The 21,982-nt window shown below is 50.5% G+C and overlaps 9 protein-coding genes across 9 annotated transcripts; 4 read left to right on the top strand and 5 right to left on the bottom strand.

Moving 5' to 3' along the window:
• Window positions 1-1,340: 1,340 nt before the first annotated feature.
• V8C40DRAFT_241066 (MICOS complex subunit MIC10) lies at window positions 1,341-2,135 on the bottom strand. The gene is made up of 3 exons (XM_083214949.1): window positions 2,063-2,135; window positions 1,907-1,997; window positions 1,341-1,822 (listed from the first exon to the last, which is right to left on the bottom strand). Exons 2-3 carry the CDS (start codon window positions 1,979-1,981, stop codon window positions 1,625-1,627), a joined length of 273 nt encoding a protein of 90 aa, XP_083074920.1. The 5' UTR covers window positions 1,982-1,997; window positions 2,063-2,135; the 3' UTR covers window positions 1,341-1,624.
• Window positions 2,136-2,303: 168 nt separating this feature from the next.
• On the top strand, window positions 2,304-6,684 carry V8C40DRAFT_241065 (Urb2/Npa2 family-domain-containing protein). Its single transcript, XM_083214948.1, has 3 exons — window positions 2,304-2,432; window positions 2,500-5,800; window positions 5,858-6,684. Exons 1-3 carry the CDS (start codon window positions 2,430-2,432, stop codon window positions 6,592-6,594), a joined length of 4,041 nt encoding a protein of 1,346 aa, XP_083074919.1. The 5' UTR covers window positions 2,304-2,429; the 3' UTR covers window positions 6,595-6,684.
• V8C40DRAFT_241063 (SDR family oxidoreductase) lies at window positions 6,610-8,204 on the bottom strand. The gene is made up of 3 exons (XM_083214947.1): window positions 7,842-8,204; window positions 7,597-7,728; window positions 6,610-7,522 (listed from the first exon to the last, which is right to left on the bottom strand). The coding sequence occupies exons 1-3, from the start codon at window positions 7,962-7,964 to the stop codon at window positions 6,728-6,730; spliced, it is 1,050 nt and encodes a 349-aa protein (XP_083074918.1). The 5' UTR covers window positions 7,965-8,204; the 3' UTR covers window positions 6,610-6,727.
• Window positions 8,205-8,370: 166 nt separating this feature from the next.
• V8C40DRAFT_190619 (NRDE-2, necessary for RNA interference-domain-containing protein) lies at window positions 8,371-12,497 on the top strand. The gene is made up of 3 exons (XM_083211856.1): window positions 8,371-10,820; window positions 10,874-11,319; window positions 11,434-12,497. The coding sequence occupies exons 1-3, from the start codon at window positions 8,547-8,549 to the stop codon at window positions 11,975-11,977; spliced, it is 3,264 nt and encodes a 1,087-aa protein (XP_083074917.1). The 5' UTR covers window positions 8,371-8,546; the 3' UTR covers window positions 11,978-12,497.
• A 23-nt stretch (window positions 12,498-12,520) lies between these two features.
• On the top strand, window positions 12,521-15,039 carry V8C40DRAFT_241058 (PLC-like phosphodiesterase). The gene is made up of 2 exons (XM_083214946.1): window positions 12,521-14,338; window positions 14,436-15,039. The coding sequence occupies exons 1-2, from the start codon at window positions 12,886-12,888 to the stop codon at window positions 14,951-14,953; spliced, it is 1,971 nt and encodes a 656-aa protein (XP_083074916.1). The 5' UTR covers window positions 12,521-12,885; the 3' UTR covers window positions 14,954-15,039.
• A 77-nt stretch (window positions 15,040-15,116) lies between these two features.
• V8C40DRAFT_264404 (DNA damage-responsive protein 48) lies at window positions 15,117-15,847 on the bottom strand (the record flags this gene model as incomplete). The annotated part of the gene is made up of 3 exons (XM_083219529.1): window positions 15,117-15,674; window positions 15,745-15,750; window positions 15,818-15,847. The coding sequence occupies 3 exons, from the start codon at window positions 15,845-15,847 to the stop codon at window positions 15,117-15,119; spliced, it is 594 nt and encodes a 197-aa protein (XP_083074915.1).
• An 816-nt stretch (window positions 15,848-16,663) lies between these two features.
• V8C40DRAFT_241055 (uncharacterized protein) lies at window positions 16,664-17,721 on the bottom strand. Its single transcript, XM_083214945.1, has one exon. The coding sequence runs from the start codon at window positions 17,071-17,073 to the stop codon at window positions 16,726-16,728; it is 348 nt and encodes a 115-aa protein (XP_083074914.1). The 5' UTR covers window positions 17,074-17,721; the 3' UTR covers window positions 16,664-16,725.
• Window positions 17,722-18,008: 287 nt separating this feature from the next.
• V8C40DRAFT_241052 (uncharacterized protein) lies at window positions 18,009-20,523 on the bottom strand. Its single transcript, XM_083214944.1, has one exon. It carries the CDS (start codon window positions 20,406-20,408, stop codon window positions 18,321-18,323), a length of 2,088 nt encoding a protein of 695 aa, XP_083074913.1. The 5' UTR covers window positions 20,409-20,523; the 3' UTR covers window positions 18,009-18,320.
• Window positions 20,524-20,669: 146 nt separating this feature from the next.
• On the top strand, window positions 20,670-21,953 carry V8C40DRAFT_241048 (uncharacterized protein). The gene is made up of 2 exons (XM_083214943.1): window positions 20,670-21,144; window positions 21,203-21,953. Exons 1-2 carry the CDS (start codon window positions 20,834-20,836, stop codon window positions 21,321-21,323), a joined length of 432 nt encoding a protein of 143 aa, XP_083074912.1. The 5' UTR covers window positions 20,670-20,833; the 3' UTR covers window positions 21,324-21,953.
• Window positions 21,954-21,982: the final 29 nt, after the last annotated feature.

Raw genomic sequence — 21,982 nt, 5'->3', positions numbered from 1 at the left:
CTGTAACTGTAATTAGCCGTGCTTTTTCGACTTGGCTCTGACGACGATGGCCGAGGCAGTTAAGGCTGCATGGTCGCGTGGACATTTGTCGCTCCTGTCCTTTGGGCCGCGATGCGAACTCTAGCAGGCGCAAAGAGGGCACGAATATGCAAGCCCATGCATGAGTCCCCGCCTGCTGCAGATTGCCAATATTCACTCATTTGCTGGCGTTGTATCACGGGCTCGACGGGACGTGCCACCGCTGCTGGGCCTGCGGGAGCAATCGTGGGGATATATCATTGCTCGAAGCGGTACGGGACCAAAACCGCCTCCCTCTCGTACGCCTACGCCTACATACAGACTCGACTGCATGCCTTTTGACCTATTATATAAATCCCTAAAACCATCCGCTGTTCTTGCATATTCTTCTGCACCTCGACCGATTTGTCTTACGACCTCATCCTCTTTATTTTCTTACCGCCTTATACCCCTCCCGGCACTTTCCACCCGTCTACAGAAGTGATAAGGCTGCTATATCGTTTCCCATTCCCTGTTCTTTGAGGCTGTCCATGTACACACCGACAGTTTGGGCACCAGCGTCAGCGTCACTCACAAACACAAACACAACACAACATCATCGCCAAAAAAATGTCTGAAGTGCACTTCCAGCGTTCTTTGGAAGACATCCGGCTCGAGATTATGCTTCTCGCTGCCGAGGTGCTCTTCCTGGTGTCGGTGCTTGGTGCCATTATTCTCTTCAATCTCGATGTCTACAGCCAATCCCGCAAGCTAAGCCTAAGTGCCGAATCGTATAAGACTCGGTCTCGGTCGCGCTGCCTAAACAGAGGTCTGCCGCGAGGATACAAAGGCACCATCCATTGAACTCCCAATCCTTGGCTCTGGGTCATTTGTTTTCCTTTTTATCAGTATCAGAAAAGAAAAAAACCACAATGCATTGCTTCAATTGAGGAGCTCATGGTGTTGTCTACCCTCACAAAAAGACTATCAAGCTTCTCTACCTGTTTTTCTGGTGGTAGAGAGCTTCAAATCGAACCATTTTCGGAGCTGCTACTCCGTAGAGCTCTATGCATTTTCACGGCGTTATGCAAACGGCTGCACAATGGGAATTGGCGTTGAATTGGTGCGGTTCCAGCTTACGAAAAAAACAACCCTGTCATATGAAGGGACGACGACATGAATGGAATTGACATAACAAAAGAGATCAGCTCGCATGGCTGATGATTTGCCTGGATGCAGCTTGGAAAAACCAAACCAAACCAAACAAATAAACAAACACACAGACGGATTCGTCGTTGTACGGGAGCTTCGGTGTCGGTGTTCACGTGTCATGGTAGCCGGCGTTTTGAGGATCGAGATCGTTTGGATAAAAATTGTTGTACAGAGTAGAACAAAACAAAATAAAAACCAGTAAACTTTGATTTGCCCACCAGAGTTTGATGCTGTCCGACCAAAGAAAAAGCTCGCAACGCAGCCTCTATGCCTCCCTAGCCGGTGTCATCTTCTATATCCTCATCATCCGTGCAATTTATACACCACTGAGATTTTGCTTCCGTTCCACCACATCTCCTTTTTTGTTTGTTCTTCCTTCTCCTAACCGTAGCTCTACATCCCTTCTTCTGTTTGTTTATGCCGAGGGCTTCTTCAGGTCTCGAGCGGCCTGCTTCAGGTTGAAGTTGCACTCCTCGTAGGCTCGTCCGGCACCGAAGCCAGCGCCGAGGTATGCGGGCCAAGCTCTTCGCTTAAACAGAAGGACGGAAAAGACGACGCCGAATCCGAGACCGAGGGTGGACTTGACGAGGAGGTTGGAAAGGCAGCGATCCCACTGTTGCGTTTTTCAACATTAAATTAGTAAAACGACATCCTGGACAAGAAGATTTCTTCGTCTGGGTTAAGCTCGGCTCGGTACCTTCTCGTTGAGAAGCGCTTCGCTGACGGGCCGGGAAATGGCGCTTGGGGAGCGAGGGGCGGCGGTCTCGGACATGGTGGCAGACGTTGCTCTGGGAGTATCTTTCGTGTGAGATGGTGGTAAAATAATTCGAGGAGCGGTAGATGTTGCACTTACGTACGGAGCGCAATTGACGTCGGAGAGCCGGGCTTGGGCGTGAGCAAAGGAAAGGGAAAAAGCGTGGATGCAGTGATGTCAAACTTCACGAAAACCAGCCGGCCTCATCATGGCTCTTCGCCTCGAGGGCGGTGAGGGGCGATTGCCTGATCGGGGTGGAGATTGCGGCAGAATTTTTACGAAATTTTGGTAGCTGCTACATTGAGGCTTCGAGCTTATAAGCTTGGTTTCTTCTGCTATAGATAAATTTTCATTTTCAAAAAAGCATCGGGATAAGTTGGATTGGTTTTAATCCAATATCCGCCAATCGTTATTTCATTTTCATCTCTTCATGTCTCCTTGATTTTTGTTTTTTTGGTCTATTATAATGGTATGATTTTTTTTTTCACACTTGTGATTGGTTGCGTTGAGGTGAAGCTCACCAATTCTGAATACAGGGAAAGCTAGATCTCATCAAGACCGTAAGAGGTCTCGATCAGAATGGGCCTGGAGGGAACGGAGAGAACCTTGAAAAGTTGTGGAGTAACCTCACAGAGGCATCAGACCACCAATTCCACGCAGCGGAGGAGAGCGCGTTGAGATGGCTGCTAAAGTCCATGAACGGGTCATCACCAGAAGCAGAGACCATACGGCGGTACCCATTGACCTGGACAATCCTGGACTTCGTGTTTCAAAAGATACCACTTTTCTCGCTGGCCAAGTCTTTGGCGGATAGGAAATTTGCTGCTGTTTTGCAGCAGACTCTCAAGGATGCATCGAATCCCGGTGAAGAGGCTGGCGGTTCGGGTGGGAAAAGGAAGAGATCACTAGCTCCACTCTACGCCTTGGACGAACTGAAGGGCCTGGAAGGTTGTTTGGCAACGTGTCAGGCTGTTTTCAATGCCCTTAAGTCTCTGCTTGGCCGATTGGAGAACAACGCTGTGGGTTCCCGCGACAGGATTGGAGCTGAACACATCAAATCTCTCTTCTCTACTTCTGCCACCGAAGCCGCGACACTATCATCATCCTTCTTCATAGTCTGTGTTTTGTTACTGGCCAGCGATATTTGCGACGACGTCGAGGGCAAAGAAGACTGGGTTTCCACTGTCTCCAAGATATGGGATCTCCATCTACAGGGCGATACTGACGCTCTTGAGATTGCGACACACCTGTTCCGACCAGCTGCCGCGATTCTGAGGCAGTTGGAACCTTCTATCCAAGGCCAAAAACCGAATGTCAATGAAGCTTTGGCGACTCGATGGAGTGCGGACCTGCAGAGGTTTATGCACCGAAATTTTATTCTCCCTGCTCGTGCTTACTTCTGGAATCGCCAAGACTTTGAGGTCATTTCCAGGGCGCTTGATGTGACAAACGACAAAACGAGGACATCCGCTCCAGCGCTATATTTCCTGGCTGCTGGAATGCCAGATGTTTCGACTGAAAGCGACTTGCGCAGGATCAATACGATTTGGATGGACAGGATATTCAAGGCTGTGGAGGAGCAAATCCGCACAAAGCCGGACAGAAATGCCCTGATGAAGCGGATTCTAGCACAGGCGGTAGGAAACTCGGTAGCAATCGATGCTGGGGAGCTTCGCCAGGTATGCCGGAACTATGGCTTGGGATCAGAAATCGATTGGAGCCTGCTCGCAAATGCTGCTACGTGTAACCCGAATATCTTCCAAATGTCTGAGGAAGGCACAGCTCTGTTGAATGATATTTGCACGCAGAGCATCGGCCAACAACCAGATCCCGATGTTTTCAAAGATCAGTTGGATCTCATTGCAGCTATCAAGAAGAGCTTTCAAACGCGCCGCGATCTCTCTGGGTTTCTGCGATTATGGTTCTCACAGCTGTGTCTGACTGAGAAGCGCAAGCTGGCCTCGAGTAGTCCTTGGTTCGATATAGGGCGAGAAGGGAGCCGGGAGAATTCAATTTCTTCTTTGATTGAGTCCGAATTGTCACCACACCAGCTTCTTGGGGTTATCGAATGGCTCGGTGGACAGGAGCCCGGCTCATATCCCCAATCCCTCTGTATTTTCACGAGCGTCATTGCGCAAGGACTGCATAGCGAGCAGTTCATCGACTCCATAGGCATGAAGCTATTCGACCTGGTATCCCAACTGAAAAACTCTTCAAAGACTGCTTTGAAATGGAGGGTCATTTCCAAGGCGATTTCATGGACCTCCCCCGAAGAACGGAAAAATGTCTGGGACCAAGTAAAAGACCAGCTCTCCAAGCTTCTACGGAAAGGGGCCATCAAGTCGGCTGAAACATTTGAAGCTCTCAAATGCTGCTATGAGGCTTGGGATTCCATGAGCCAAGATGAAGACGCGGCTGACGAGTCATCCAAGTTGGTGGAGAAATTCACCCAGCGGTTGGTAGAAGATCTTGCGTCGTACGATGTCTTGGAAATCACAAAACTGTCAGCTTCTCTCGGCTCCGGGACGAGGTCGGAATTCGATGAGGAACTTGCCTTCCAACAGTACTTGGCTTGGTATATTCTGGGTGGCAGCCGTTTCTCTCGGCTCTATTCAAGAAAAACAGACGCGATTCCGCTACTCGAGACTGTATCATCTGCGAAGGATGCAAGCCCTCCTGGGCTGTATGCTATTTGGAGTGCTCTCCTGAGCAATGACGCGAATCTTAACGATGCGAAGCTTTCAAGAAAACTTCTGGACCGTTTGATCACAGCCTTGGCCGAGTCAGAGAAGGAGAAAGGATGGCCAGGAGAACGAGGGCAGCTATGGATTCGAACGCTATGCAGCGTACCCTCGGAAGCCTTCAGCCGTACTCAGCGTGAGCAGATTATGAGCATATTGGACAAGAGGAGAGAGAAGATGGTCAAGTCTCCGAAGCGGGTGTCTCTCGAAGGCTGGAAGCTGGTGCTTGATTTGGCAAGCAAAATGATGGCGCGGCCGACTTTTTACGAAGGAATGCGGTTTTCCAATCTTGTCGATTATGCTGACGCCATTTCTAGTCTCTCTTTCGAAGAGACGATAAATGATGAAACGCTGCTTGAACTTGTTGAGAGGTACTTTGCCATGGCTTCAACGATAGTAAGGCAAATGTCGGATAATTTCGATGAACGGAGTGCGAAATACTTTTCAGAAAGCTTGGCATTTATTGAAACATGCGAAACGGAAGAGACCAAGAGTGACCCCTTGAGCCTCCCGGCGCTCCGGATCACCCTGTTAAAGGCCATCATTGTTGAGCTTAGTCGGTCATCAACTCTTCAAAGCCAATCCAGCCTCAGTCAACTACAGCAGAATGCTAAGAGTGCATTGACTCGACACATAGCGGCGGTGCTGGGAGAGCTCATAGCAGACAAAAAGTTCTTATCAAAACACGACAATTTGAAAGATTTGGGGCTCTTTGCAACGACACACGCTGCCGAGGTCATGGACGACGCTTCTGAACTATCACAGCACAAGTCAAGCGCGATCCGCAAGCTGGAGAAGCGGAGTAAGGAGGCTATGGATGCCGGAGACTTGAGGGCCTGGAAGATTCAGATTTTCCTTCACAAATATCTAGCGAGTGGGATGGAGGACCCTCGCCCAACCCAGTTTACTAGCCTGGCGAACTTGCCGTCAAAGGCTCGCGAGTCCCTCTTGAGGGAATATATCACGTCCATCATTGCCAATACTGATGTGGCTGACGCTTCACACTATCTCAAAGAGTTGATCAGGGAATTCACAGGGGGCTGCGATACGGATGGCCAGGCTCTTGCCATCCAACACGTCGTTGGCCATCTCATCGGTATGTATTCACAGGATCAGGATTTGCTGAGGGACACCGCTAATAAATACCCTACAGAACGGACTGATCTACATGGCAAGGGTGAAGGTGTTGATCTATCAACAGCTCACAGCGAGCTAACACTCTCTCTATTGAAGAAGTCGCCTAATGTGGCCTACACATGCCAAACTGTTCAGACTCTTCTGGAAAAGAAGCCGCAAGCCATGGGCCAGTGGAATATCGAGGTGACCCTGAGCACCGTCAGTGACTTGGCTTTGTCAAAGGGCACAAACGGTTCAACGGTGCCATTTGCGTGGTTGTGCAAGTTGGTCGGGACAATTATCAAGAAACACCGCCTACGACTGGAGGGCCACCACCATTTACTTCTGACCACCGTGCAAGCCTTGCTCAACAGCTTGATTCTCAACCAACCGAAGAGCACTACAGATGGCACCACGCAGGAGGTGATGGCACGTCTATATGGTCGCCTCATCACCCTCATCTGTGAACCTACCGCGGGCGCTGTATCCCGTTCGCAGCACCAAAACGCCTTGGATTCTGCAACAGACGCTGCCAAACGGTCCGCCGGCCGGCACGTCTACCTGGTGCTGATGCAGTATGTGAAGCTACAGCTTGAAGCCGACGTGCCGAGAGAGGTGGGCGAGGCTCTTGAGCCGGCGATGAACTCCATTTTCGACGTGACACCGCCAGAGGTGAGGAAGATTCTAAACGACGCAATGGATGCTAGCGGAAGAGCTATCCTGAGGGAAATGTTTAAGAGATATGTCAAGTTTGGCAAATGGAGCGGCGTTTAAGTGGTTTAGGCACATGGAGGGTATATGATTAAAAATTAGGATATAGAACTAGGGTTGAGAATAAATAATATAGATCAAACGCTCATACGCAATCGTATGTGTCTACACTATTCAGACTTGCGTAACGCCTGACTTATGCTTGGCGATCTTGCTTGGCCTTGCTAGGGTGACCGTGTGTCTTACCATACTTTCTGATCTTTCCATGAAGATCAGGCTGTACGAATATCCAGATAAGGGAGACAAGCCATGACATGACAGTATCAACCACCCAGTTGTTACGGAACGAACCGCCCATCATTCCCCACTTCATAAGCGCACCGAGCCAGGCCACGGTTACAAAGTAATTGCCATTCTCCAGTCCTTTGATAGCAACTTCGGCAACCTCGTCGGGGGTCTGCTGGGGATCACTGGACTCGAGGATCTTGGTAATCTCTGGCGTGGTAAGGATTTCGCGTGAGTATCCGGGCGAGAGGATCGTTCCGGGGAAGACGACGTGGACTTTGACGTTCTGAGGGTACATCATGACTTCTTGGGAGATGGTATCGGCCAGGCCTCGCATGGCCCATTTAGAGGGGGAATAAGGTGCGTAGCCGGGGATAGTGTACAGCGCAAGGACGCTAGCAGTCATGATGAGATGCTTGGGCTCCTTCTCAACAGGTGCCTCGGGTGCTAGCCATTCTCTGAGGATGGCATGGGACATTTCAGCCGTTCCATAAAAGTTGACGTCCATCTGGTGACGCATCGACGACATGTCCATGTCGATGAACAGATCCGGGGTGGACGTTCCGGCAATGCACCAGACGATGTCAGGAGACTTGCCGTCATTCCACTGCTTGACCTCTTCAAGGAGAGGAACAGCGTAGGACGGCGCGGAAACATCAGCGGCGATGTAGTGGAAGCGCTGCTTGTTCTTGTCTTTGGCGGCAGCCTTTTTAGACGAAGAAGAAAAAGACGCTGCGTTAGCCGAAACTGTTTGAAGCATGAAGCAAAGCAAATACGCACTTTGACGATTTCAAGAGCGTCTTTCAGCTTATCGACGCCGCGAGAGACGAGGACGACGTTGGCGCCCTTGAAAGACAGAATCTTGGCAACGGATAGGCCCATTCCCTCTGAGGCGCCCGTGATTAGGATTGTCTGCATCAAATTGTAAGCCATTGGCCATCCATTGACAGCCCAATGCGTTCTTTCTTTCTTTCTTTCCGGGTGCCATTCGATTAGGGAGAGGAAAGGGAGAAGAGTTAACTAACCTTGCCCTCGACGGGCATCTGGTTACCACCGAACAGCCCCATGGCGGAGATGATTCCAATGGCAAGCGTAACGACAGCGGGCAGGATCCAAACGAGATGATCCGAAAGTGCGACTGAGGGCATGGCCCAGCGCTGCGAAGGGAGTGGAAGATGGAGAAAGAACGGGAGCTGGAGATGAAGAGAGATAAGAATTGTTGGAGATGATGGCTTTATTTAGCAATTGAACCCAATTTCTTATGTTTCAAGGTTCTTTATCCGTTAGCACCAGGTAAGGTTCAGGGACATGAATCCTCCATACTGGCTATTTCTGCTGCTGACGTGGAGAAGTTGTTGCTAGTTGCGTTATCTGGGAGCTTCGCTAGTCGGGAGCTTGCCGGAATAGTGGAAACGTGAGAATTCTACAGGGGCACGATGCACTGTAGGCTAGGGGGACAGGCGGCATTGAATGTGCTGTGCTGTATCACGTGCGAGTTCTAATGCTGTGGTACCAGATACGCAACATCTCAACGTTGCGAAGTACATGCTCTGTGCTCTCTCATCATTTCGAACAATTTCAATTTCATTGTACCATTCAGTATCTGTTCAAAATCAAGCGTCGATACTTACATTCATTTGTTTCATCTTTGCTGGACATTTTACAAGTCAATCTCGCATTGGATCAGCAACATGGTACTGCTCAAAGGATCTTGCTGAGCTTCATTCACGATGGCCTCACCAGACGAGCAAGACGTAAAGCTCAGTGTGCCGAAATTCTCCTCTTTCAAATCAAAAGATGCAAGCAAAGAGAACCCTCAGAAGCTTGAGAAACAGCATGAGATTCGCCGCAAGAGGCATGCTCGTGATGAAGACAGACCAAGCAGCCGCCGGTCTGATGAGGATCGTAGCTCAAGGCGCAGTGGTCGGGAGTCTCGTCGCCACAGAGACCGCGACCGCGATCGGGATCGAGACAGAGACAGAGACCGAGCTCGTCGAGAGCCCTCCAATCGTGAGAAAACGGCAGATGCAGCAGAAAAGCCAAGGCTTGTCACCAAGCCAGAGGGTGTTCCAGGTCTCTTTGTGATTGATACAAAAGGCGACCCCCTGATTATAAAATACGGCGGCATTGACAGATCACAGGTTCCTGCATACCGTCGCTATGGGGGTGGTAGAGTCCTTGGGACTGAAGGTCGCCTAGTCATACACCGTGATGGCCCAAGGGATCAGTTCAGTCTCCGCATGCCGGGCGAAGGTTTTCACACATTTTCCGGTAGAGATGGTCTTCGATCCAAGATGCCAAGAGTGGAATCTAGGCCAATCAGAGCACTAACAAGGAGGAGTGATGCTGATGTCGCGGATGAGGCTGAAGGATACCTATCCTTGACCTCATCTAAAAAACGAAAGCGTGATCAGCGAGATGAAGAGTCCTCGGATGATGAACGTCCTTCATATCGGTCCATCGAGGGCAAGGTAAAGCCACGACAGCCCTCATACAGTGACTCGGATGAGGACTCGGACATGTCAATCGACATGCTGGCGGCGGATCGGAGCAATCCACTGAAGCAAAAGTCCATAAGGCTCAGCAAGCAAGTAAAGGATACCCCGGAAAACATCGATGCCTGGCTAGAGCTTGTAGATCACCAAGATGCTCTATTGAAAGCTGGAGAAGATCTGGATCACGCGGTTTTAGACAACGAGGCTCATAGCTTTGCAGAGATTAAAGTATCCATGCTCGAGTCGGCTCTTAAGAACACACAAAGTGTAGAAGACCGCAGGCGAGTTCTCGTCTACTTGATGCGAGAGGGTGCCAAAGTGTGGACTAGCAAAGTGACCATGAAGAAGTGGTCAGAAATCCTGGAGAGTGACGACGATGACTTCCTCCTGTGGAAAACTCACCTTAACTTTTTGACGTCCAACATTACAACATTTCAATATGATGACATCAAAAAATTGCTTTTAGACAGGCTACGCTTTACCCTCTCCCGCCTGGCATCAGATCAGGCCAAAGAAGCCATTGAAGAAGCCATCTTTGTGTTGCTGAGGACCACTCGTTTCGTCCATGATGCTGGCTACAAAGAACTGGCTATCGCGACGTGGCAGGGTCTCTTGGAGCTCAACTTCTTTAGGCCCCTGAGCATGGAAAGCGAGCAGTCCGCGCTAGAGTCGTTCCACGACTTCTGGGAAAGCGAGGTTCCTCGGATAGGCGACGCCGGCGCGAAAGGTTGGAGACATTACGTCGAAACTGGGAGCGATGATGATGCCGCAGAGCCAGTACAGGCTGCTCAAATTGCACCCTCTTCCTCACGAGATGTTTACAAAGCCTGGGCCCATCTTGAGCACTCTCGCTCTCAAGCCGCAAAGATGCCAGCGAGGACTATGGATGATGGCACAGATGATGATCCTTTCAGAGTCGTAATGTACTCTGACATTCAGCCACTCCTCTTTCTCATACCAAATTCTATTCTACCAGAGGTTTCGACGCAGCTGATTGATGCATTTCTACTCTTCTGTGGCTTTCCTCCAGCATTTCGAGCAAGCAGTTGGACGGAAATGGCCTATGGCGATCAGTTCATCTCATCGTCACTCATCAGGATTGACTTACAGCCAGTTAAGCATAATGACGACGAGACAGAGAACTGGCATAAGAGCGAACCGCGATTTGGAATGGGCGTAAAGGCGGCCGCTTCTCCTCATTTACTGTTTGGCGGCTCAAGATGGTTTCAGTACGTTCCTGCCAACTCTCAGAATCCTATAGTGAGCTCGCTCTGGGCATCAGAGGCACTGAGGCAGCTTGTTCACATTGGGGGGATGGAAGAGCTGGCTCACTACTACCTTGCTACCGTCTTTTCGAATGAGCAGACGAGCGTCAAGAAGCCTGCGAAAGCCTTGCTCAAACAATATCCTGCGAATTCCGAGCTTTATAATGCATATGCAGTTGCTGAATCTGCCAACGATCTCAGTGTGGCGAGTAGAGTGCTGGGGGCTGCAATTGAGTCTTCGTCGGTATGTGATTTGATGTTGAATTTTGCGAGAAATAACACTAATGTATCTTTTAGCTGTCTTTGAAGTGGCATAAATTCTTGTTTCATGGAAGCTGGAGCTGGATGGATTTTGAGGCAGGAAACATTGACTTGGCAAAAGTGCGTCTCTGTGCGTCCGTGGATGAGAGTCTTAACGGCACGGGGTCGGATATCCTCGAGATTGGCAGTACTACGCTTCTCAAAGCCCATCAAACACTTGTTTCGGATTTCCACGAATACCTGCTCAGTCGAGACTTGGTTGGAGCCAGCGTACTCGCCGAATGCATGATTTTGCTATCATATCTCACGGCGTCGGGAAATTTGGAGCCCGCGTCAGTTTCACAGGGCAATATCGCTGCTGCGATGGACACTGTCGATATGATATCTAAAGAATTTCGGTCCCAAGACCAAGCCGGCTCCGCGGCGCACGAGCGTGTCCTTCAGTATGCTTCTCGACTACTGTATCTACATGCATCAAAAGGGTAAGTGACCATGTGCCTCCATTGTCCTGCTATTGTCCTACTATTCTGTAGCATCATTACTATTAGATCTATCTTTATGATATGTGAATTGTCGAGCTAATAAACAACATATAGACCATTCCGGAGAGTGTACCTCCGCGAGAAGCTATCAGGTTTCATTCGGCAGTTTCCGCAGAATTCAGTCTTTTTATTCATGTTTGAATGGTCCGATGCGAGCCTTCGGGTCATTGACGAGACGCGTGACCTTTTGTATGACCAAGTTCTAGTGAAGCAGCATGACTGCATTAGCAGCCGCGTGTTTGCCATTCAACACGAGCTTACACATGGCAACGCTAACACGGCAAAGACTGCATTTGAGCAAGCTCTGGCGAGTGACACTTGTCAGAACAGCTTCGCATTGTGGATATTTTACATTCGATTCTGCCAGATGCAGTTCCGCACAAAGGCAAAGGATGTGTTTTACCGGGCTTTGAGGTACTGCCCTGGATCCAAGGAGGTGATGATGGAGGCTTTTCTGACTTTGATTCGTGATATGGAATCGGAGGAGCTTAGGGCGGTGTATAACACCATGACGTCAAAGGGGATGAGGGTACACGTCGACATGGAGGAGTTTCTTGAGAGGCGCAGGGCGGAATCATTAAGGGAGAAGAAGAGATGAGCGTGTATGAGTGTATGAATGCTTGGACATTATTCACGCTGCTTTCTGTGTATTGGTCTGGACGCCTCTATAGGTCCTACAATAGGATATACCACATATATAACCGCATTTACTTAGTTTGATCCTAAGCCTATTGTTCAATCTACCTGCATCTACATGATGTTACTATATCCTGTTGATCTGGCTGTATGGAAACGATGACCTTGTGGTCATGATATATATAACAAGATAATAAGACCCTGAATACCCCGCTAAACATGTAGACTTCCATATATACTCAATAATAATGATAATTTATGCACCGCACCATTCTCCACGTCATGAATAAAACACAGAAATAGAAACAGCTTCAACTTTCTTATGCCAAAGGTGATGTGGTCAAAATAAGGGGATCGCCAAGTTTAGGGGGCTCCTCCTTTGCCCCTCTCCCAAAAGCCCAGCTGTCATGTCATGTCAGTCAGCGATTCACGGCTCCACCGTCGGTTTTACAATGGAGGGGCACCAAAGAGGCTGAGCCCCCCGATTCGTTTTCTTGCAGCAATTCACAGAGGCAACCCGTAAGCTGCGCTTTTTGTACTGACTTTTATTCGTGACGAGTTTTGTCCATTCATTGGTCTTGGTCTATTTGCTTGGCTCGCTTCAGCTTCAGGGTAAGCGAAGCTGGGCGTGGTCTAGAACAATCTCACAAGACCCTTATTCGCTGGCATATTACGGTATATCGCCTCAGTATTCCACTCCTTCTCTCTCATGTTCCCCCTCATACTCATACATACTCTCCCAGCATTTTGATACATCTGCACCATCCTAGAATTACGAGAAGAGAAAAAGAAAAAGAAAATTATCATCTCATTTCAGTTTCTTTTTCCCTTGTATTATTTCAACTCCCATCTCCTTCTTTTCTCTCCGCCATGGCTGGTCCAGATCAATCCGCCAGCCCCTCGCTCCAATCTGGCGGGGGTTCAAGCCCAGGCCAACGAACCATCGAAGCCCTCAGCACCAACACGCTCGCCTACCTCAAGCGCCTCTTCGAATCCCACGCAACTCCAGACGGGAAATGGACAGCCGAGCAGGCCAGGGTATTTGTGCAGAAGGTCCAGGGCCACGATGCCACCGCCGACGCTGCGGCACAGCTGCTCAGCACGCCGGACCTCGACCTCAGCAGCTTCCTGGCGTTTATGACTTCTACTCACAGCAATGCCGTGCTGCCGGTGAAGAAGGAGGACTTTTCGTGGCCGCTGTCCAGCTACTTTATCAGCTCGAGCCACAACACGTATCTGACGGGCAACCAGCTGTCGAGTGATAGCACCACTGGGGCTTACACAAACGTCCTGCTGAGAGGATGTCGGTGTGTCGAGATTGACGTGTGGGATGGCGATGAGAGTGATGCGGAGACTTCTTCAGAGAGTGATACAAGCGACGATGAGTCTGCTGCTAAAAAGGCTGCCCTCAAGGAGAAAAAAAAGAAAGAGAAGAAGGAAAAGAAGGAAGCCAAGGACGGCGAAAAGAAGGGCGGGTGGAGCGACCAACTGAGGAGCAAGATGGACAAGATGAACATTGGCAAGAAGATTGAAAAGATGGAGGAGAAGGCGACCGAGAAGGTGGCCGAATTGGAAGAGGCTGTCACACGAAAGCCAGACCCCAACGCCGTTATAGAGCCAAGAGTGCTGCACGGATATACACTCACCAAGGACGTTCCCTTCAGAAAGGTCTGCGAGGCCATCCGCGACAGCGCATTCGTCGCCTCCGAAATGCCGCTCATCGTCAGCCTGGAAGTTCACTGCAGCGCCAAGCAGCAGATTGTCATGGTGGACATCATGAAGGAGGTCTGGGACGGCCTGCTGGCGCCGGAGCCCGACGCCGAGATCGAAGCCCTGCCCAGCCCCGAAGCCCTGCGGCGAAAGATTCTCATCAAGGTGAAATACGTCCCTCCCGGAACGCCCCTGGACAAGGTCGACACCATCCGCAGCGAGCAGGTTCCCATGCCCTCCGCCGGCCCGCCGCCGAAGCCCGCAAAGACCATCCAGGAGCTCGCCCGGCTCGCCATCTACACCCAGGGCGTCACCTTCAAGGGCTGGACGCAGCCAGAGGCCACGATGCCGACGCACATCTTCTCCATCTCCGAGAAGAAGTTCATCGACTACCATGAGAAGCAGTGGTCCGTCCTCTTCAACCACAACAAGCGCTATCTCCTGAGAGCCTACCCTGCCGGCTTCCGCATCGGATCCTCCAACCTCAACCCGGCCATCTTCTGGGGCGGAGGCGCTCAGATTATCGCCCTGAACTGGCAAGAGACGGATGAAGGCATGATGCTCAACGAGGGCATGTTTACCGGGACAGGGGGCTATGTTCTTAAGCCAGAAGGTAAGTCTACATCTTGCTATTAAAAAACCACACCAATCATGTGATATTTCATGATATAAAACAAGTATAATTCATCAACTAATGGCTTCTTCAACAGGATACCGCCCCAAACCAACTGCAGCAGAAGACGCCGCCAGCCCCATCGCCATCACCCGCAAAACCGCCACCCTGGTATTCACCTTCCTCTCCGCCCAAAACATCCCCCTCCCCGCCGGCGAGAAGTCCGCAAAGGGCTTCAAGCCCTACATCAAAGTCGAGCTCCACGCCGAGGGCTCCAAAAATAGCCACGCCCAGAGCGACGGCCACGTCCACGAGGGCGAGTACAAGGTCCGCACCAAAACACACAAGGGCCGCGACCTTGATCTCGGAGCAGAGAAGCTCGAGTTCAAGGCGATCCCGGGGCTAGTCGAAGAACTCACCTTTGTGAGATTTACGATCAGGGATGATGAGATTGGTAGGGATGATTTGGCCGCCTGGGCATGCATAAGGCTTGACAGGCTGGGCCAAGGATATAGGTTCGTACACTTGAGGAATACAAGGGGAGAGGCAACGGATGGAGCAATACTAGTCAAGGTGGAAAAACTTGTAGTGGAGAAGCCTTCAAGCAAGCAGTAGATGAACTTTGTTTTTGTTATTTTGTTCATTAGGTTTTACTTTTTGAAAACCTTGGAAAAAATCTCAATAGACAGGTTCCGCACCCATGCCGAGATTGTCATTAGATCAAACTATTACTTCCACACTTCTCAGCTCAACTCATTCCATCCTCCCATGAATTATTTTAGTAGTTATCGCCGCCCGAGTTGCCGCCACGGTGGCCAATGTTCGACACCTTGTCCTTCACCTTCTCGAAAAGGCCCTCACCCTTGGAGCGTTGGCCCGAAGACTCGTCGTAATCATTGCGGTTGCTAGAACCATACGACTCGGTGCCTTGGCCTTGGCTTTGGCCATAGGTGTCTGATGAGCCGTATGACGAATCACCCTGGCGGCCGCTGGATCCAAAAGAAGAGTCTTGGTTACGGGACGAGCCGTAGGTGTCATTGCCTCCAGAGCCAAAGTTGTCATTGCCGCCGGAGCCATAGGTGTTTCCTCCAGACCCAAACGAGTCATTGCCAGAGCTGCCGTAGTTACCTCCAGAGCCGAAGTCGCCGCCCTGGCCACTGGAACCAAATGAGCTGTCATCGTTACGGCGGTTGCCAGAGCCGAATTGATTTCCACCAGAGCCGTATGAATCTCCCCCAGAGCCGAATGAGTCACCACCTCCGGAGCCATATTGCTGGTTTCCACCAGAGCCAAAGGAATCTCCTCCGGAGCCGAAGTTGTCGTCATTACGGCGAGACTGATCGGTGTTAGTGATTGAACTGCGAGCTATGCTTGTCACTTCATCTCAAGGTATCGTGTTAACTCACGCCGTACTATAACATTCTGGTTAGTTCGTGTTCAATTGATAAGAGACCGGGGGATGAATTGTATCAAACTCACGTTGTCGTTGTTGTCACCGCCGTAAGACATTTTGAATGGTATTTGTGCTTATGTAGAGGTTGGTTGTATGATTGTAATGGCCGAGATTCGATTGAAGACTTGGTTTTTGAAATGTTCTACACGTAATGGGACATGTCACACCCCTATATATACCAGAGGAATGGAGGGAGATGCGCCATAAGCACCTGTCGCATCCATACTCAAAGCTATCCAACTTAGACGAGGTCGGTATGTCCTGGAGAGCTGCTACGGCACACACGCCACCGGGTGTCTGGAGAGGGTCCCCACCCGGAATGCTGATGCAGCTGAATAGTATTGGCCTCGACTCAGTGGAAGAGAGCACGACATAGGCGAAGCAGTATCAGGACACCCCGGCACAGCTGAAATCGTCATTGACGTATCCAATATTCCCCAGATACCCCGCCAACTGGGCATGCCCAGCTGTAACCCCCCTGTTAGTAGCCCTGCGTTATACTCTTCGCGGTAACGTTTGGTGAGCTAGAGCTCAATTGTCAACATTTTTTGCTTGTTCCTTGATGGAGATGCTCTATTTCCTGGACGGGTTATGTCTTGCTCATCTCCCCTATCTGAGGAGCTCATAGCCAGCTTTCTCTCAGGATGAGCCCTGTAGTACTGGATGGCTTGCGCTTTCCCCCCATCTTGTCCCGGCATGTCCGCAAGAATTCCAGCAAGATTCGGGTGCTGATGGGCAAGTGGCGTTGTTAGTTCCTGATCTTTGCGATGAGAGGTTGCCGTCGTCATCTAAGACAAAAGCTTCGCAAGAGTTGGCGGCGGGGTAATAACGGGTTGGATAAAGAGCAGTGCCTCGCTGGAACTCGGATGAGCGCATCTTGCGATGATTTAGCTGCAGATCTGGAGACGCTAGCTAAATGGACGGATTGAGCCATCTACGTACTAAACAAAGAAGCCATGCCGGCGATACGCCTGCCCGAAGGGGCCGTAGGCAAAAGCACTTTACCCACGTTCATCAAGCAGTGGTCCCTGCGAGCCAAAGACCATTGAAGTGGAATGTCAACTGCGCACGCAAGGAGGGGTCTCCGGTTTTGATGATGTGATGCCCGGCCAATCTGTTGCCGATCCCGATGCTTGCTCGCTGCAGCATGATGAGGCGAAGGAGGTGGGTGTTGATAGTAAAAGGAGGGGTCTGGGTTTTTCTTTGAATAGAAACCAGAGTGAGATATGACGCGACATGGCATCATTGGCAAAGCTAGAGTATTCTGATCAAGAGCGATCATGGTTGATGTTGAGGGCCATGGTGAGGACACCCGTGTTCAAAGATAATGCAGTATTGCATCATTCGGGTTGGACCGGTATCTCATCGTGACATCTTGACTGGTATTGCTGGACGTATGCGTGCAATTGGATTGGAATTGCGAAAAGTTACCGCATGCGGCCTGAAAGAGTTAATCAGGATGTGATGGTAACAGAGGATGTAGGATCAAGGATTGTCTGTTGAGCGTCAGAACGTGTCCAATTGGCTGAATCGCAGTTGGTGGTGATGAATTTGAAGTCATCACGACGTGTAAACAAGAGAAAATCAGAAAAAAGAAAAAGAAAAGGGTTGGAAGCCAAAGCTCAAGTGCACCTTCCTCGGCTTAGGTACGTCTGGTTGCCTGTTTGTGCTTGGGAGAATCTGGGAAAGTGTGAGACGTTTCGTTCAATTGGCAAGATCAGTCTACATGCGTACGTACCTCTACCAGGTAATCGAAGAGAGCCGAATGTACCTCTCTGGTAATGCTATCAAACAACATGTATCATGTATATTACAAGTCTCAGCCGAAAGGACTTAGTATTGAACCATCTGATCTATCCAGAGATTGATATGGTAGTCTAGCTGGTCCGAATACACGTAGGCAGTATATAGCTCAAAATCCACATGTGCATTATTCATCCTCCTTGCCTTTGTCTTATCATCATATTTGAGATTGCCAGGTACCTATGACAGTACTAGGTATGGCAGAGGTCCCAACGGGTTCGACTCACAATCGACCAAGTCCTTGCACACCTCATAATCCGTTGCATTTCAACTGATGTAGATGTGGGTGTTGGCTGGGGTTATCAAAGGCCTCCGCGGTAGACAGAAAATGTTGACGTAGTTGTGCGATGGTGCAGTCATTATGGATGAAACCAGCAACGCGAAGCCCAAAGCTCCCAGGACGAAACAAGCCTCGTTGAAGAACAATTTCTTTTTTCTTCGTCTATGTTCAAGTGTATTAATCCTATGTATTTTAAAGGCCCTCGTATATATCCTCACCAGCCTGGGATCACGCTGCGTTTTCCCACAGCAGTATATATCATCGCCAAACAAAAAATGCGCCATGTAACCGTCTCCTAAAAAACTAATATTGCTTGCATAAAACACTCGCTTATCCATGTCAGACGAACATGCTCCAACATCAGTGAATAAGTCCAAGAAGCTCCCTTTTGCAGTTGTCGCCATACCATCACACGCCAGTGGTGCATGATGCCTCCCATGATATCCTCACAACTTGCTGGCCACCTGGTCATTAGACACAATTGCGCCGCTCATCATAGCCGCTTCTTGCGCGGGCTTGGAGACGAATATCTCCCTTCCACCTTGGTCCGCCCACCAGGCGACTCCGATGGCTGCTCTTTCTACATCCATCTCTCCATTGATGAGAATGTCCCAGAACCGCTTCTTTACTGGTGCTCGAAGCTTGGGATCTGCAATCATATTCAACGTCTGCGCCGTAATGGTAAGCCATTCTTCCACCAAATGCAGAGGCACGGATGGCAGCGTATCAACCAGGGCCATGGTCAGCGAACTCTGTTCTGAGCAAGGCTCTGGGGCTTCCTTGGCAGCATCCTCTGGCAAAGTACCATCTGGCGCTGCAGCGTCCGGGGTTTGAGGCAGAAGAGCGGTGCCTGCGGTGGCGATGGAAGCCCGAAGCATCTCAAGGAGAGTTTCCGCAAGATGAGGCTCCATTGCGGCGATGGGGTTAGGCGGAGAGACGATTTGCATGACGGTCTTGTAGGCGACTCGGAATTGCCGTGGGGAAATCTGTTGAGGGAAGGATTCGAATAGCTTGACAATATAGAAGGGAGTGATGTCAATGGTGAGTGAACTATGCTGCGGGCATGAGAGAACAGAGAGGATGGCGCTGTGGGAAGATTCGAAGAGTTCGACCGTGGATGGGGTCATCGGGCCGTCATGAGAAAGGTATGCAGTCGCTGGCTTGATGATGAGAGCCTCACAGGCTGCCGTAGAGAGCACCAGGGGCAAGTGCTCGGCAACGTTCAAGTAAAAGAGATCCAGCGTCCTTGCGAGGTGTGTGATAGGAGCAGTAGGAGCCTCGAGGGGGCGAATCTCCCTGAGGAGCAGCTCACATGCGGCAGGATGCCGGGAGAGGCTGTCGATGGAGGTTAGGTAGCTGAAAGTATACACCTGGAAAGCGCTGTTGTTGTTCCGGTTGGAGATGAAATAAAGATTCCGCAGAATGTTCAGTGATTTGGCAGCAATTTCTGAGGCAGCTACGGGATTCAACATGCGATGATCAAGTAGACTTCGGGAAACGATGGCCTGTAGAACAGCCACAGCGCCAAACAGCAGCTTTCGAAAGACTCCCCACAGCACAGGCCACGTCTTCTGGAGCGTTTCAAGGCTCAGCTTGTTGGCCTCAAACGCGGGATCAATGTCGTTGAACCGGTTCGACCGCCAGGCGTCCAGCACTTGGCGCGAGAAAACCAGCAGCGCATCCTGTGCAGCCAAGACAATGTTCGTGTCAGTGGCGTGCAGGGCCGCGTAGGCTGCAAGCTTCGACAATGGACCAATATTTCCCATCAGAGGTCGCTGATCCATAGCCTGCAGAAGCTGGAACGAGGGCGTTTGTGAGGTCCAGGAGAGCACCTGACCGGGAGCCTCAGTGATGCTCTCTCCAATAACCTGAAGAAATTGGCCTTCGCAAAAGCCTTCCGGTCCGGTGAGAGCCCAGATAGTGACGGGCAATAGCTCATTGCAGTTGATCTGGGCCTTGTGGAAATCGGAGAGCAGAGGAAACGAGAAGTTGAGTGCCAACGCAATCGAAGCGCCAGCGAGTGGTCCATCCTGTCGGTGGCTCTCCAGCGCCATATTTGCCGCCAGCACAACCGCTTGCCCAAGGATCCCTCTGAGGCTGCTGGACAGTGCACGTCTATCGTTGCCCTCCATACCCATGAGGACACCCGTCAGAACCAGCAGATGTTGCCACCGTTTTGAATATTCATCCGCGCCCTTGACAACCGCCCGCGTCCAGGCATCGCACTTGATAGCACCTCCCTCGAGAGGCCGGCCTTCCAGCTTGTTCTTGTCGTTGAGAGCCTCCTGCTCGCAAACGCGAATCGCGGCGCTGTTGTAGATGCTGATGATGCGAACCGAGGTGCGCAATCCATCGTGCCTCTCCCATATTGCAGGAGCTGTCAGCAGCTGGGACGTTAGAACGCCGAGGTTGAGCGGGTTGGAGAGCTGCGAGAGCAGGTGTGCGGTCGTGCCGATGATTTGTTCCGTCTTGGCCGCATCGTGAAGCTCCTGATAGTACTGCAGGACGGTGTTGAGGAGTTGGTCAGCAGGCATCGTGATGCATCTGCTGCGGCACGGCTCGAATGCGAATGCGAATGCGCTCCTTTGGCAGGCGATGAAGAAGTTGTTGTTTTGATTGAATAGATTGAAATCAAAAGGCTGGTTGCAGACGCGGTTGATGCTGTGGTTTAGCGCATGTCTTTGCCGAGGCTCTAGAAGTGACGTCTCCGGGGGACCCACCCGAAATTACCGTCTGGTCTCACTACCTAGCGACATGCTACAGCAACTCTGCAGCTAGGAGAAGCTCGCCATTGTGCATCATACAACGAACGACATACATGTACCGTCACCGGCAATCCCAGTGCGGGAGAGAGCAGCGGAAAGGGAGACATTTCAACAGGCAAGCTGCGTCTATACTATGCTAACAGCAAGATTGGATATTAACAAGGAGCCTGCAGTCAACACTCTCGATCGCGCAGATGACGCGCCGGCTGAATCCTCCCGCAAACTACACCACTCCTCCGTTCCCGTCCCTCAACGTCCACACTCTGTTCGATGCCACGCCCGACAAGAGATACACGCTCTTCTTCATCGGCGACGTCTGGCGCTTCACAGTAATATGGACTCTAATCACGTTCGCGCTGTTCCACCTCGGCGCCGTCTTCATCGCCATGTTCACGCACGGGTCCAGGAAGAAGTCGTCATGGAAGTATCTCTGGATGACGCCGATTGTCTATCTGGTGGTCGCCGGGCTTGAAGCTCTACTCTCTGGCACCATTACCGGAGTTATGTTAGTGCTAGATGGACCGCCGAACAAGTAAAAGGAGGAAATGCTGACTGCTATGTAGGTTGGGCGCTGTTTACCAGGCGGGATACTACGAGATGAATACTTGGATTCCCTGCACTTGGGGCTTCATCAATGTTCTTACGCTCATCATCTCCTCCTTTTCGATTCAGGGAGGCCTGTGAAGAGCGGCAACCCGAAAACTCGAGTTATGATTCAACCAATGAGAAGCATACCAAATTCGCAATATCATGGAGTAAGCTCATGTTTGACGCCACGTTTGTTACTCTCTACGCGGCGGACAGAGAGAGTGTATCCATTGCATTGACATATCGGAACCCCACGTGTCTGTTCCGGTTAACAATTCGCTTCTACCGCCTTGGTTTCATCCAAGAAGTTACCTAGTTTAGAGCTAGCACGAGCTCAACAAGGAGACAATGAGGTGAAACTCGCCGGAATACTGCCGTATGTCAGATGTATTGACATGGATAGAGACCATGTCGAAATCAACTAGCAACAACCAGAGCCGAAACTCGCCGATGAGACTAGATCGCGGAGAGAGCGATGGATTGTGGAGACTCCAGAGTCTGTTGGTTACGCTTCCTCTTGGCGGTTTAGACGTTGTCAAACAGATTCAGCCCTGTGGCATTCATCTGAGACACAGCCACTTGATGCTTGCCGTCTAGAAGGCATTGAAGCCTAGGTAGTACATTAAGTAAATAAGGTTTTGAGAGGACTTGGCGCATTCAAGTGCAGTTCAAGTTTTTGAATTTTAGAGGATGAATCCCTCACTGTATATCCATCATCAATGTGATCAATCAATGGTGTATGTAGCTGCCAAGGT

The sequence above is a fragment of the Trichoderma camerunense genome (genome assembly GCF_050948025.1).
Source record: "Trichoderma camerunense strain CBS 138272 chromosome Unknown V8C40scaffold_6, whole genome shotgun sequence".
Classification (NCBI taxonomy): Eukaryota; Fungi; Ascomycota; class Sordariomycetes; order Hypocreales; family Hypocreaceae; genus Trichoderma; species Trichoderma camerunense.
The sequence above is the reverse complement of the archived record's forward strand: the minus strand, read 5'-3'. Positions and strand labels throughout refer to the sequence as shown.